At 35.9% G+C, this 15,015-nt stretch overlaps 1 protein-coding gene and 1 long non-coding RNA gene across 4 annotated transcripts; one reads left to right on the top strand and one right to left on the bottom strand.

The window, feature by feature from the left end:
* Window positions 1–1,333: 1,333 nt before the first annotated feature.
* Window positions 1,334–13,204, top strand: LOC132034119 (putative 1-phosphatidylinositol-3-phosphate 5-kinase FAB1D). Of its 3 annotated transcripts, XM_059424371.1 has the most exons (14): window positions 1,334–1,527; window positions 3,632–3,758; window positions 3,850–3,883; window positions 4,012–4,587; window positions 6,130–6,280; window positions 6,372–6,707; window positions 7,782–8,615; window positions 8,893–9,224; window positions 9,487–9,613; window positions 9,740–9,892; window positions 10,437–11,059; window positions 11,096–11,969; window positions 12,061–12,327; window positions 12,463–13,204. In XM_059424371.1, exons 2-14 carry the CDS (start codon window positions 3,683–3,685, stop codon window positions 12,853–12,855), a joined length of 4,776 nt encoding a protein of 1,591 aa, XP_059280354.1. In that variant the 5' UTR covers window positions 1,334–1,527; window positions 3,632–3,682; the 3' UTR covers window positions 12,856–13,204. The 3 variants fall into 3 exon arrangements, with proteins under 3 accessions (XP_059280354.1, XP_059280352.1, XP_059280353.1); XM_059424369.1 differs by having other exon boundaries at window positions 10,437–11,969; XM_059424370.1 differs by having other exon boundaries at window positions 3,625–3,758; window positions 10,437–11,969.
* On the bottom strand, window positions 12,986–14,632 carry LOC132034120 (uncharacterized). The gene is made up of 2 exons (XR_009408950.1): window positions 13,968–14,632; window positions 12,986–13,875 (listed from the first exon to the last, which is right to left on the bottom strand). It is a non-coding gene; the product is annotated as an uncharacterized LOC132034120 (long non-coding RNA).
* Window positions 14,633–15,015: the final 383 nt, after the last annotated feature.

Here is a 15,015-nt window from a genome sequence, read left to right as displayed (position 1 = left end):
GTGATTATCAGGTGAGATTATCGAAACTTGACAGACTTGCGGTTTAGAAACTTCATCTTAGGCTGTGACTCTGCTATGGAATATTTTATGACTTAGATTTGAGTATTAAGTGTCTATCTGTTTATCTTGTTGATTTATACTTATATGCGTGAACTAATCTTAATCAGCCTATGATGCTTACCGGTACATAGTGTTTGTACTGATACTATCTTGCTGCACCCTTTTTGAGTGCAGATATTGTTTCAGAGATTTCATCCAGACTACATCTCTGGCTTGAAGCTAGTTTGCTCGATCAGATTCGAAAGTGAGCTTCTACCCATGCCATGCCACCTAAAGTCTCTCTTTCCAGATGTCTACTTTTGTTCCAGACATTATTGTTATTAAATTTGAGATATACTTCACTCTTTAGACATTGTTGGTTAGAGTCCTTGTACGATGACTTTCAGATCTTGGGGGTGTAATAGTTAAGACTTCCGCATATTATCTATTAATTATGACTTGTTTTTATTTATTTATTCGTTCACTTATTCACTGTTTGTTTAAGTATAAATGACTAAAGAAGTTAAAATTGGCTAGTGATTAATGGGTTAACGGGTAAGGATTCGCCTACTGGTGATAATAAGGTAGATGCCCGCATGATCGGTAATTAGGATCGTGATAGCATATCATGAGTTTTAACACTGTCGCAAACAAACAATTAATATTCAAATGAATAAAGATAAAAAAAGAGCCATTTATTCATCAAATTTCAAATTGTGTGCAATTTCCTATGAACTGTTCTTTTAATTATAAAGCAAAAGTGAAAGAGAACAATGAAAACAAGAAGGAAGTTTAGGGACAAAAGGCCAAATAATTATGGGGCGTAATACAATGACAATAAAGGCAAAGAGATACCAATAATTTTACAAAATCTCCTAGAAGCCAATCAAATCCATTCGTATACACATATGTAACAATGTACCCACTCACAAATAAGTGTGAAAAAGAAAAGAAAAAAGTCTGATACAAAAAGATATATATATTTTTTTTTGGTCAAGAAAGTTTACTGTATTGACTATATTTCCGTATGTGTGTGTACACATTTTTTGCCTCTTGAATTTTTGAATTTGAAAATCTAAAATAACAACTAGGAGTACAATATAATTTTTTAACTTTTTCTAATTCCAAAAATATACTCCTATTATTTTGAAACTTTGGTGTTATGTCAAATCCAAACTGAATTTTACTTGGCCCAGTAATATATATTTGCCATTCTAGGAAGCAAAAGAAATTAAACAGTAAACACAAGTGGGACCCATTTAGACCATAAAAGTTGGTTTTCCAACATCTTCATTCTTCTCTTCCTTAAAACACATTTAAATGTTCTCTTTTTCTCTGTCCTAAAGTTACTTTAATTTTTCAAGATTTTCCATTTTTTGGATACCCAATTGAGAAATATTTAGTGGGTAGTAAAGATTTTTTGATTTAAGATATGTTGTTGATTGATTTGGAGGGTATCAAGTCCATGTGTATTTGCTTCTTTTAACTGTAAGTCAATAAAAAGTTCAAATCTTTTACTTTTTTGTTATTAGTTAACTTTCTGTTTTGTTGATTGTTTAATGTTTATTGTTTTCTTGAAGTCTATGATCTTGTTGTTTTGTTTAATTAGTGTCTTATTATACTGTTTTCATCCTTATAAAGAATGATTTTGAATTATTTTGATTAAGATTAGACTTGGGGTTGCTACCAATTTTTCTTTTTTGTCTTTGTGAATTTTCAATTTTTGGTTTTTGGCTATGGCATTGCAAGTTTGTGATTTCTCTGATGTTCATGACTTTATTTCTTCTGTTTGAATTAAATTTTGCTACATAGAGTTAATCTGTCTTTGTTTCATATGTAACTTATTGGAGAATTTGCAGTATTTAATTTTTTAGATTGCTAAGTTCTTTATGAATGTAAGAGGAATTCTCTCTTCTTTTTTTTTTTTTTTTTGGTTGTTGTAAATAAGAAGAAGTCTCTTTTTTCTTTTCAGTGACAAATTAATTCTGTCAATCAGTAATTCATGAAGAAGTGTTGATATTTAAAAATCTAGCTAGGTTTTAAGTTTTTTAGATTTCATGGGCGGCTATTATTTATACAACAGGTTTTCTTTTTAATTGGCCATAGATTCCAAAAAGAATTATCTTTATTTGGAACTTATGGAGTTGGAGTTGTGTTTGTGTTTGGTTATACTTTTTAGATAGAGTATTTGGAATAATGTTCATGTTTGAAGGTACTTAGGTACAACTTCAAAAGTGAAGTGAGTTGGAAAATAGGTTATAAATTGTTTTCTGAATTTGGAATACAACTTAAAGTTGAATTTAGAATTTTCATGGCCAAACACTGATTTTCAAATAAAGTGAAAAAATATTCCTGAAAAAAGTGAATAATTTTTCTGGCCAAAGGGTAACTTTCTTTATGTGTATCATTTTGTGCAAAGAAATATTTAAGTCTTTCTTGTAATGTGGGGATTTTTTTTTTGAGAGGCGAATCTTGATTTTGGATGCCAAATCTCGATTTACTTCCTACTCTTTAATTCATGCTAATTGGTATAGAGGTTTATCCCGAAAGACAAAAATAATAACAGTAACTGTTCTCATACTTATCATGGAAAAAGGGAAGAAGAAGAAGAATATAACTGTTATCCTCTTTAAGTTTTTCTTAATATAGTGATTCAGGATTACATCCCTGTTTGTGGCTAGTCGGCATTGTTGTGAAAATAGCAAACTGTCATGTTAAATGTTTTGTTTTTGTTGATTCATCATTTTTGTATCATATATGTATCACTGTCTTAACAGTTGTGAATTTATTCATTTTTCTTAATGGTTATATATTTGTTTTTTGGACAACTTAAACTGTTGATTACGTTTGGTTTTGGTCAACAAACTTAATTTCTTCATGATTTCCCATAAACGGTTTTACTTTCCAATTTTAGTTTCAGGAATTCTGAATTGCTTTTTCATTAGCTGTCTACTGATGCCTATTTAGCATTTGACGCTTAGCTTCTAAAGTACTCTCTCCGTCCCATATCTTCATTTTGCAAATCTGTTTGTTGCAATGCCCGTTTAGCTATTGAAACCTATTAAGTACCCCCTCCACCACATATCTTCTGTAACTTTTAGTTGTCACACAAAAAGTTGGAAGGTTTTGGACTAACTTTATACAGAGCATACAGAGTGTCAAAAATATATATATATGATAATGGGTGTAAAGATCATCTTAAGTTCAAATGAGATGGATTTGTTAAGACAAATACAAAGTTTGGACCCAAGTTACTGAGTTCGTCCGAACCCGTAGCTTGGTCTCTGGATCCACCCCTGTTTATAACACCCCAGGTGGTATTTAGAAATTACATCACCTAAAGAATCATTTATAGCACCCATATATCCTTCTTCAATATGTTTCTGTTCTGTACTTCAAAAGCAAGGACATTCAAAGGTGCATTTTTTTCAGAAACTAACGAATGCCAAAATTTGTAGAGAGAGCTTCTTAAAGAATTTCATACTGGGTAATGGGAATATGCATCATATAACTCTTTGTTGTTGAGAGGATGGCTCTATTTTTGTTTGTTTAAGTTGTTTACATTATTGACTTGGCTGTCATAAGTTTGCAGGTTTAAGATCTTCCCGGCATCCAATATAGTTTGTGTAAATACTGTGGCGAAATGCAGGATAATGCAAGTTCGATGATCAATCCTGCTGCTTCATTACAAAGCATAAACAGCTCTAGCTCATGTTGCAGTATGCTCTGCTTTCTTTGTCTCATGCTTTGAGTCTTTGACATATTAATTACATTTACATGACCCTTAAGCCATATTCTGTGACCTTTCAGGTGACCTTTCTGTTGATGCAAACTCAGATGTGAGGTTAGTTGTATTAGTTATATCAATATTCTTCTTAGGTGGAGGTTCAGTAAAGGCGCTAATAGTTCTGGTTTGAGTCATGAATAAGCTAAATTATTTAGACTTGGTTACCCTTTTGGCTTTATTATCAGGGTATATGTTGATGAATGTAGTACAGACAGCAGTCAAGAGGATCCTATTTCTACTATAGGAAGGGATGCAGAACAAACGAGAACTGGTAATTCTGAGGAACCCAAAGATAGTAGAAATGAAAGAGATAACGATGATGAAGCTGGAACCTCTTGTAATGATGAATTTGATGCCCAGTTCTGGCTGCCCCCACAACCAGAAGACCATGATGATGATATTGAGGGCAGTGTGGCTAATTATGATGATGACGACGAATGTGGTGATGGCCGGAATTGGGGTAGGACAGCTTCTTTAATCAGCTTTGGCGAAGAAGACTTTGGTTGTTATAAGTTTAAAGAGGAAAGGCAAAAGGCATTACAGGAAGTAATGAATGGGAAACTTAAGGCCTTTGTTACTGACTACCTTAAATCTGTTGGTGTCGCCACTTCGGTGAAAGAAGGTGATAATTGGGTTGATATAATCACTTCCTTGTCATGGGAGGCTGCTTCGTTTGTGAAGCCTGATGCAACAGAAGGAAAGATGAATCCTATTGAATATGTGAAGATAAAATGCATTTCAACTGGTTCTCGCAGCCAAAGGTATCACACTAACCACCAACTCCTCATCTCTGTTGTGTTTCCCCATTTCTCATTCATTCCAAATTCTAGGAAAATTAGATATTTGGTAATGTGTATTCATCAATTCTCCTTTTTATGTTTCCGCTGCCATGTTTTCATTAATCTCCCTTATCGTACTTCTTCCAAATAATAGACCAATTCTAAAAGACAGTGTTCTCAAATTTTGAAATTAGAGGTACAAGGGCATTGTAACAGTTTGACTTCAAAAGGGTTTCCGAATAGACTTGGACTTGCCCTAACACAAAAATCGCTTTTAATTGATTAAGTGTGTTAGGTCTTTGAATCTTTTTTTTTTTTTTTTGGTAATCATGACTTTGTTTGAAATTAACACCTTTTAAAATTGCTCACTATTGGTTTGCGAAAAAAGAGTTTGGTTTAGGAGGTTCATGCGGCTAACGAAAGGTGTTAGACAGACATTAAACTCCATATCAACTAGTCTATCCAATTTAAGCGATTCTTCCAAGTTTTAGTTAAAGCATTCATGCAAAAGCAAAAGTAAGGGCTAACAATTACAACCATACTGAATGAATGGAGAGAATTGAACTTTGACTAATAATACAAATAGGGGATTTGAATTTCATAACTTTCAGGTAACGATAAATAATCCTATTCATTCTAGATTGAAACTTGAACTTGCATTTGTACAAAATCAGTATAACGATCCTTTGAATTCCAAAAACTTTTTACATTTGGACATTCAGATAGAAATGGCAAAAGATTAGATATCATTTCATCCGAATCCTGCACAATATTATATTTCAATGATAGGCAGTTTAAGTTCTATCCAAAACTTCAACTGAGTATTTTTGGGCATTTTCTGAGACTCAAGTTGGCCTTGGTTTTTAAATACGTGGGATTAGATTCTGAAGTTCATCACCTCCCGATTAATTATGTTTCGGGTCTTAGTTTTATTTAGCTCTTTCGTCCGATTGAATGCAACTCATCCAGTGTTTTAACCTATGTGCTTTGCTAAAGATGAGATCACAAGTGATTCACATCATGTCCTAGGTTATTATTTGCAGTATTCACAGTTAAGCAAGGTTAAAAAGAACACAGACCCCCATAGCCTGAGTATATTCTCTCAATTCTGTGGATCAGACCCCTCCTGCTTTCACTATATATGCTCAGTACAAAGTTGGATACGATCATGCATTGGGTAATGTAAATACACTGGAGTAGGGAATACGTTTATCCAGAGTAGGTTACAATAAAGCAGGAAAAAGAATTATGACTTTTTGAGTGATAGTTCTTCTTCAAAAGTCACAATTCTTGCAAGGTCTTAACGCATCACTTATCAACTAGTAAGTTCAAAACCCTTTCTATGTTCTTGTAGACTCTTGCAGCCTTATAAAATTGTAGCTTTAAGTCTAATTTAGGGTCCACTCACTGTTACATGCAGTCTGATTATGAAATTTACAACTTATGTGCTTGTTCAAACTAAGACTTCGGGATGGATGGACCACTAAATTCTCCAGGTTTAACAGATATCTTTTTGTTTTGTAGTCGTTTTGTCAGAGGCTTGGTTTTTAAAAAGCATGCTGCGCACAAACACATGCCAACCAAGTACGATAAACCTAGGTTGCTGTTGATCCAGAGTGCACTGGGGCTCTCCAAAAAAAGTGAGCTGTCATCATTGAAGGAGTCCCAGCAACAGGTAAACAACAAATCCTCGGGTGTGTCAAATTACCAAAATGAGCATATTCTTTGACTAATGATTGTCTGTTTTTATTTATTTTTGATAACAGGAGAAAGATAGTGTGAAATCTATCATCGATATGATAGAAAGGTACCAACCGAATGTGGTTTTAGTGGAGAATGCTGTTTCTCGTGACATACAGGAGTCTATTTTGAAGAAAGGAGTAACCTTAGTCTTTGATATGAAACAACATCGCTTGGAGAAAGTTGCTCGTTGCACAGGTTCATTATCTGCCGATATATTGGTTGGCCGAAAGCTCAGGCAGTGTGATTCCTTTCATTTCGAAAAATTTGTAGAAGAACATTCTGCTTCTGGAGATGCTGGGAAAAAGCCTAGCAAAACATTGATGTTTATTGAGGGCTGTCCTACTCGTCTGGGATGTACAGTGAGTGTGTTTGTTTATTGTCATTTTTTATTTTTTTTTGATGACATGGGAACCTGCAGCCGCTACCCTTCGGGTGTGCACAGGGTAAACCCAGCTCCTGTGCAATAGCTCGCAAACCACATAGGAGAGGTAACCCGGATTGTCATATTTAATTGATGTTATCTAAGGTGTTACTGATAGTGGGTTCATGCGACAATCTGTTAGGTTGTTTATGAACAATTATAAGTTGGAATAAGATGCATCTTTCTCCAGTGCCCTACAAAAGTATAAGATATTGCACTGTGAACCTTACAAATCTTCGCTCTGTAGTGCTCATTAGCCATCTTGTCAAATTCCTCAGTTACAACTATTTTAAGATTGATGACATTGCCTAACTTAACCAAAATTAAAAAAAAAAAAAAAGGATTGATCACATGGCATACACAAGATGGGCACTGAGCTTGTCTAACCAAAATAATTTGTTTATCATAGTAAGCTTGTGTAACGAGAATAATTGGTTATCATCAATGTCTTGAAATAAATTGCTTATATACGATTAGAGTTCGTTTTGAAGGAGGTGGTTATGCACTGATAACTAAGAATTCTGAATTTCACTTTGGTGTAGTGACTTTTTGAAAAATAAAAGACAGTTTGTTACATCATTGTCTTTCTTTATAGTAACACTTTGTGCACATAAACACTCAACAATTGCTGGAGCTGTTACACTCGCGAGTTGCCATTTGATGCCAGATTTTGACCTATGTTTCCCGTTCCTCTGTGTCTCGTTGAGTAAAACTTCAATCTATTTCTTAATTTACAAATTTTCAGAAGATTTTGAAATTATAACATAACTTGTGAAGTATATTATCTTAGCTAAGTGATTTTGCTATTAACTATGGTTCTGCCTGGATGACTAATCCGTAATAACATCAATAACACTGATAATTTGGCTCCATGTGCAATTCAACAAAATGCTGCTGAATTAGCCTATTCAGGTCCCATGGATTGTCTACTCGGTGTTTCCTTATCCCTTCTCCGCTACATCCGGAGCATTTAGTTGTTCTCCACTGAATGTTAATTTTTTTTTTCCCACAGATTTTGTTAATGGGATCAAACAGTGATGAATTGAAGAAGATTAAACATGTAGTCAAATATGCGATCATCGTGGCATACAATTTAATCCTAGAGACTTCGTTCCTTCTGGATCAAAAAGCAATGTTGTCAACTCTTCCTCTTAGCCAGGAGGTGAATCTAACACTTGGTAATGAAACACCATCTGTTAGTGATGGGCAAGGAATTATCTCTAATGCTGAGGAGCATGTTGGTGAGACCAGTTCATCCTGTACAGTTGATATTCCAATATCCAATGGCTTCCATGAAGAAATAAGTCATAAGTTAGACGAAGAAAGCGAATCTCTATTATTTGAGCCATACAACCCAGTCGTTCTCTCTGGATTATCGTCTATCTCATCCTCTGTGAGAAGGATTATGGGGGATAAATTTCCTCTCTTCTCCACCTCTCGTCAATCCATGGCCTCGTATCTCAGTTTGAACGGAGCCACGAAAGATAATCAGGTCCAAGCTGATGTTCAAGTTTCTAATGTGCCTGATTTAATACATAGTGATGTAGAACAAAAGGCGAGTTCTGATGACGTAAATGCCCCTGAAAAGGAGCAAGACGATACCCTACTTGTGAGCCAGGTAGAATCTTTGGAATTAGAGGGATCTGGTGAAAAGCTTGAAGACCAAGAACATATGAAGGATGGCATGGCATCATTGTTGGATTCTGAGAGTATTTTGATTCTGATGTCCCGTCGGAATGCTTCAAGAGGGACTATGTGTGAGCATAATCGTTTTTCTCGGATCAAGTTCTATCAAGATTTTGATATTCCCCTTGAAAAGTTTTTGCAGGATAATTTGCTTAATCAGGTGCATATATCTCAAATTTCTCCACTTCAAACTCTTTCTTTGCATTAAAGTCCTTTTAGTTAAATGCACCAAATTTATTAGAATGATAGTCACTTATTTTAACAGAGTACATCATTTAATGTGGCTTTACTAATCTAAACGTATCTGATGGAATTTACTCATTATGTCTTTCTGAGAAAGACGTCGCTGAAGGGACATTTTTTGTTCAATCAATTGTGTCGTTTCTCTAGCTTGCAACATTTGCTTATGTTGTTCATAAAGAAGCTCTGTTGTGCAGAAGGAGTGCAAGACCTGTGGTGAATCCCCTGAAGCTCACATATTTCATTATGCACATCACAACAAGCTCCTTACGATTCAAGTTCGGTGTCTTCCCGTGGACAAGGGCCTGCGAGGTGAAAATGAAGGCAAACTCTGGATGTGGAGTCGTTGCTGTAAATGCAAATCCCAGAATGGAAGCTCAGTATCCACTAAAAGAGTGTTAATATCTAATGGCTCGCGTGGGTTTTCTTTTGGAAAATTTTTGGAGCTCAGTTTCTCAAATTCCTCTCTTTTTAGTAGACTGTCTGCCTGTGGTCACTCCTTTGATAAGGATTTCCTCTACTTCTTTGGGTATGAACACTTTACATAGTTCTATTTTCAGTTCTTTTTGAAGTAGTTTGTAATTTTTATACATTTGTACCCAGTGGCTATGACACATCGGCAGCTGCCGTTCTGTCCTCCTTTTTCCGTTTGATCTGGCAACATTACTTTCCGTATTAATCATCAAATCTGTTTCCTATGAGATAAATAGCCATGCTGGGGCATGAGAGAATTTTTATTATTATTCTGTGTCTTCTCTGAAGATATTCATGTCATCTGTAAACATGTGCAGATTAGGGCGAATGGTTGCAATGTTCAAGTACTCTACTGTTAGAACTTATTCCGTGTATCTTCCTCCCAAGAAGCTGGAATTTAGCAGTTCCATCAAAGGAGAATTTCTTAAGCAGGAGTTCAATGATGTATGTCTCTTACGAGTGTGCCATTCTGTTTTTATGTACCCATGCTTTTATATATTTGGCTGAATGTGTAATCTGCATGTGGAATTGTTTAAATTGACCTAGGATTTCTTTTCTTCCTTAAACCAGGTGCACTTGAAAGGGATGATGATGTTTCATGATGTAGAAAAAACTCTGAAGGCAGTAGAGTCTCGTGTTGGATCAGTGCTAAATCTTCAAGGATCAACTAAGGAATTTTCTGAAATTGAAAACATGTTGAAGGAAGAGAGATCTCAGTTTGAGGTTGGTTCCTTTCTGCTACCATCTAGGATTACTTGTTTGTATAGTCTTTTATTTGAGGAACCATGTTGGATTGAGGCAATGTCATAGTGGTATCTAAGAGAGATCTCAGCATGAGGTTAGTTCCTTTTCTGCTACTTTTCTAGAATTACACGTCCCAATAGAATTTAATTTCATCAACCATGGTGGATTTATCCATCATAATTGAGTCTAAAACTTTTGGCAACATTATTTTTTTTCCAACAATGATGGATTTATGTGTCATCATCGTGACTACTAGTTCGATTCTAGTTTTTTGGGAGGTTTGTCCCATAGCATAATTAGTTTACTAGCTGCCTCGCAAGAGTTTATTCACTTTTTCATGTGAACGATTTTGATATTGATGCTGATGCAATGTGTAGGATGTTCTAGGGTATAGTAATGTTTATGTATTCTCAACTATGTACACATGCAAGTCACAAGAGTAATTATGTCGTATTCAGGCATTAAACATAGCTATATCTAAACCTTTTTTTCCTTTATCTGATATATGTGAATTCAATATCAGGTTGACATACAAAATGCCGTTAAGGATCCGGTTCAGGATGTCGTGGTATATAAACTTCTAAGCTTGAATAGAATACGACTAGAGCTTCTGCTTGAGTCGTGTGTGTGGGACCGCCGTCTTCATTCATTACTATCTTCTTGTTATATGGATGGTGATCCCAAAGCCATTAACCCAAAGCAATCAACACTGCCAGATATTGAACCTATTAGCCACAAGGAGCAACAAGGAAAGTGCATTGTTGAAGGAGATGCTAATGGGGCAGAAGCAAATCTGGGAGGAGGTGACAAAGCTTTGGAAGATTCTCATGATCTGAATATTGAGATCACTGCGAATTCTTCTTCAGAGGAAAACAATGGGACAGAAACTATTAAAGAAAGTTTTGGTGAACTTTCGAACCATAATTGTGATGTGAAATTGAATTTGGCATCTACCGAAGCAAATGGTTCTCTGATTGTAGAAATTCCTGTTGATGCTAATGTTAGTGAAGTTACTGAGTCATCAACTGCAGCAAAAACTACTGGAAATGGATCATCCATCGAGAATCCTGCAGTGAAATTTAATTGTTTACACTCTGGTGATGAAAATAATCTACAATCCAATCTTCCTTCACCTACACATTTGCAGTTGGAAAAACCAAGTCTTTCTAGCGTTGATGGGAGGACTGCCAGTGATTCTATGGATCCTCAAAGGAGTAGATCCCTTCCCTCAATAATGTCCAATATTGAGAATGATATGGGGTGGTGGGCTCCATTTCCTGAAATTCGGCATGAATACATGAAGGATCTGCGGAGAGGTTACCTGCCAAAATTAGGATCGATCACAAGCCATGCTGTAGAAACTACAGCTTATAAACTTGTTACTGATGAGGGTGCAAGGCTGCACATTCCCCTTGGAAGTGATAAATTCATTGTCTCTGATTATGAAGATGAAGCTTCTAGCATCATCGCTTGCGCTTTAGCATCACTGAAGGATTTAGCCATTGTGTGTGAAGAAGATAGAGGAATTGATGATAAGGCAAATGAAAGTTCTCAAGGCTTAATGCGATTATTCTCACTGGCTCCTCCTCATCTCTCTTCAAGTAGTTCTTTGAATTTAGAAGGGATTCAGTCTGCCCAAGTTTCAGAACAAACACGTTCATCGAGTTTAAATGGTTTAGATATGTTAAATTCTTCGGTTTCTGTTTCTACTCTTCACCCTGAAGTCTCCATGGGTCCTGGGAAATTGCCTGGGAAGCGTAAATACTCGGTTACCTGTCTCTATGCTAGCGAATTCTCTCATTTGCGAGGTCGATGTTGCCCATCTGAAGTTGATTATATTGCTTCTCTAAGTAGGTGTAGGAAGTGGGATGCAAAAGGTGGGAAAAGTAAATCCTTGTTTGCTAAAACTCTTGATGACCGGTTAATCATCAAGGAAATACAGAGAACAGAATTTGACTCATTCTTAAAGTTTGGTCCTAATTATTTTGAGTACATGGAACAGTGCTACGAGAAAGGCAATCAGACCTGCCTTGCAAAAGTTCTTGGCATTTATCAGGTATATTAATCAACTATAAACTTCATTTCTGGCTATTAGCACAATACACATGCTCTTTTTGGACTTTGGTCTCAGTATTTGCGTTTTTCAGGTCACTGTAAGGCCAACAAAAGGTGGGAAAGAGACGAGGCATGATCTCATGGTGATGGAGAACCTTTCATTTGGTAGAAATATTACTAGGCAATATGATCTAAAAGGGGCTCTTCATGCTCGATTTAATTCAGCTGGCAATACCGCAGGAGATGTTCTTTTAGACCAAAATTTTGTGAATGACATGAACATCTCTCCTTTATACGTTGGTACAAGATCAAAGTGGAACTTGCAACGAGCTGTATGGAATGACTGTGGTTTCCTCAACGTAAGTTTTGCGTGAACTCCTACTGATGAATCCTAGAAGTGCTAAAAAGCATGTGACTTCTACTTATGGTAAACATGCACTGATACATTTTTGTGGCTTAGCTTCTAAACTTGTTTATCATTTTCTGAATTACAGTCGGTCAATGTGATGGACTACTCTTTACTTGTTGGAGTGGATACTGAGCGCAGTGAACTTGTTTGTGGCATCATTGACTATCTCAGGCAGTACACATGGGACAAGCAACTTGAGAATTGGGTCAAATCCTCGCTTGTGGTTCCCAAGAATCAGCTTCCTACTGTTCTCTCTCCAAGGGAGTATAAAAAGAGATTTAGAAAGTTTATCGACACGCATTTCCTAAGTGTTCCGGAAAATTGGTGCTCTCAAAGACCTTCAAATCCTTGCATACTTTGTGGCACAGGAGGTACTAATGCATCCCCTGAGTCAGTCTCTGAAGATGCCAAGTTTAACGGTCATGAGGAGAACAGACATGAGTCGTCTACTGCTCATGGAAACCAAAATGATATTTAGGCCTGGGTTCTTTTTGTTCCCCCCTTTTTGGTGGTTCATTTGCTTACCCTATATAGTATCCAGTCATTAATTTGTGTACATAGCTGCTGGGGCGCTCGTCGTCCAAGCACCTAGGTATATATAAAAAAAATTATATATGTACACCCCCCTCTCATTTCTGCGATTTTTTATTAGCAAATTTATGGGGATGGTTTCATTCTTTTAAGGTGATTTTAGGTTGAATATGTCAAGTCCATTGTTTAATTGTAAAAAGCTCCACATGGAGCAGTTAACATCTGCTCAAGCTTTTATAGTATTTGCTGTAAGATGATGATCATTCATATAGTGATATAAATACATTGACCTCTGATTTTTGCTGAGTCAATTAAATTTTCAATCCCTTTTCTCTGCTTGTTCCCTCTTTCTAATTTTGAACTTCTTTCCATTTTCTGATTTTATTCAAGCATTAGAAATTCTATATCAGATGATTTTTCCCCTTAATATCGATATTTTGCAATGCTCTAGGATTATTCCCCTAAATATTTTGCTTAATTTCTCTCGTGTGTGCGTGTGTTATTTTGGCATGAGCAGAAGAAACAAAGATCAAATAACAAACATAGGAAAGCACTATGGGGTTGTTGAATAAACACAGATCCAAGCATACAAACATAGCTTTTATATATATACACACACACATATATATGTATTGTATGCATTTATGATGCTACCTCCCAAGGTAGAGGTTAAGTCTGCGTACACTCTACCCTCCTCAGATCCCACTTGTGGGATTACACTGGGTATGTTATGTTGTTGTTGTATGCATTTATGATGTATACACACATACAGGTATATACACATGCATGCATACATAGAAAAGCTGTTAATTTTAATTTTAAAAGAAAGAAGGAATACATACCACTTTCTAGTGTATGGCTTGGCTTCACTTTTTCTGCAAGATGCATAACTCTCTTTGCAGGGAAATCTATGTTTTCTTCATTGTATAAGGATCGATGAGAAATCAAGAAAGAACTCACCCATTTTCTGTATATATGACGTCAAACACAAAAACTAGTTATAAATGGTGGATTGGAAGAGGGCTAGGGGTTGATGTTAAAGATGGAAATTGTGTTTACCAAAAACTGTTTTTATTCTCGTTGGAAAAAGACTCTTCTGCATGAGGCAAAGTTTTGCTCATAGGGCCAGCTTTCTACTTCTGATTTTGCCTTTCTTTCATGGTCATTGTCTTCCCACTTGATATCTCGTTTTCCTTATCTCTCGTGCAATTAAAAGGGGACTTGAATCTCAACAGAACCTTTGTTTTTTCGTTTCTCTCCCTTACCTCATCTTCCAGGCTTCAACCGAATTTGCTTCTTTTTTGCTTAGTTGAGGAGCTGAGGCTCAATGGTAGCATACATTTCTGATCAAAAAGTAGTTTCTACCTTCTTTTTTTAAGATGTGTTAGCTGCAAGCAGTTCAGATTTTACAAAGCAATCTTTCAACCAATAAAAAACTTAACATTACAAAAATAATCACAATGCAAATTTTCTCTTTTTACCGAGTCAAAAGGGATAGGGATCACGTTTCGATTTTCACGGGTTTCCTGTTATTTAGATTAGTCTTCATTCTTTGTTCCTCCTCTTTAATGTAACTTTTACTTCTTTTTTTCTTTTCAGAAATGTAAACTTCATCACAAATTCTTGAGGTTTTGGCTGTATCAAAGCATACGCCACTAAGTGCATCTAATTAGATCACTGTTAAACTCACTTAAACTATCGTTAATTATCTAAACTGCTTTGGTACTACTTAGTGACAATCCAATCCATTTATCTCTCGGCTTCTTTATATCTGAACAAAATGATCCACTGCTTGCAATGATGTAACTTTATCTTCTTTGTTATATTATATTTAATAATACCGAGTAAAAATTTAAGGGGAAGTGTGTCTTTTTCACCTTTCCTATGTAAGACTAAGGATTATGATTTTTAGTACAAGAACTTGCCTTTTTCTCTCCGACCTTATGTATTTGATCTCTACAGGATTGAAGTTATAGTAAATACTAATAATGTAAATGATTCTACAGGATTTCACGTGCTCCATGTTATAGGGTTAGAGCGTAAGCTAGTGATGCTTTCAGCTAACCGGACTTTTGTCCTATAGGGTGCAACATTCGGGCTGCTACAC

The sequence above is a fragment of the Lycium ferocissimum genome, chromosome 10 (genome assembly GCF_029784015.1).
Source record: "Lycium ferocissimum isolate CSIRO_LF1 chromosome 10, AGI_CSIRO_Lferr_CH_V1, whole genome shotgun sequence".
NCBI lineage: Eukaryota > Viridiplantae > Streptophyta > Magnoliopsida > Solanales > Solanaceae > Lycium > Lycium ferocissimum.
The sequence above is the reverse complement of the archived record's forward strand: the minus strand, read 5'-3'. Positions and strand labels throughout refer to the sequence as shown.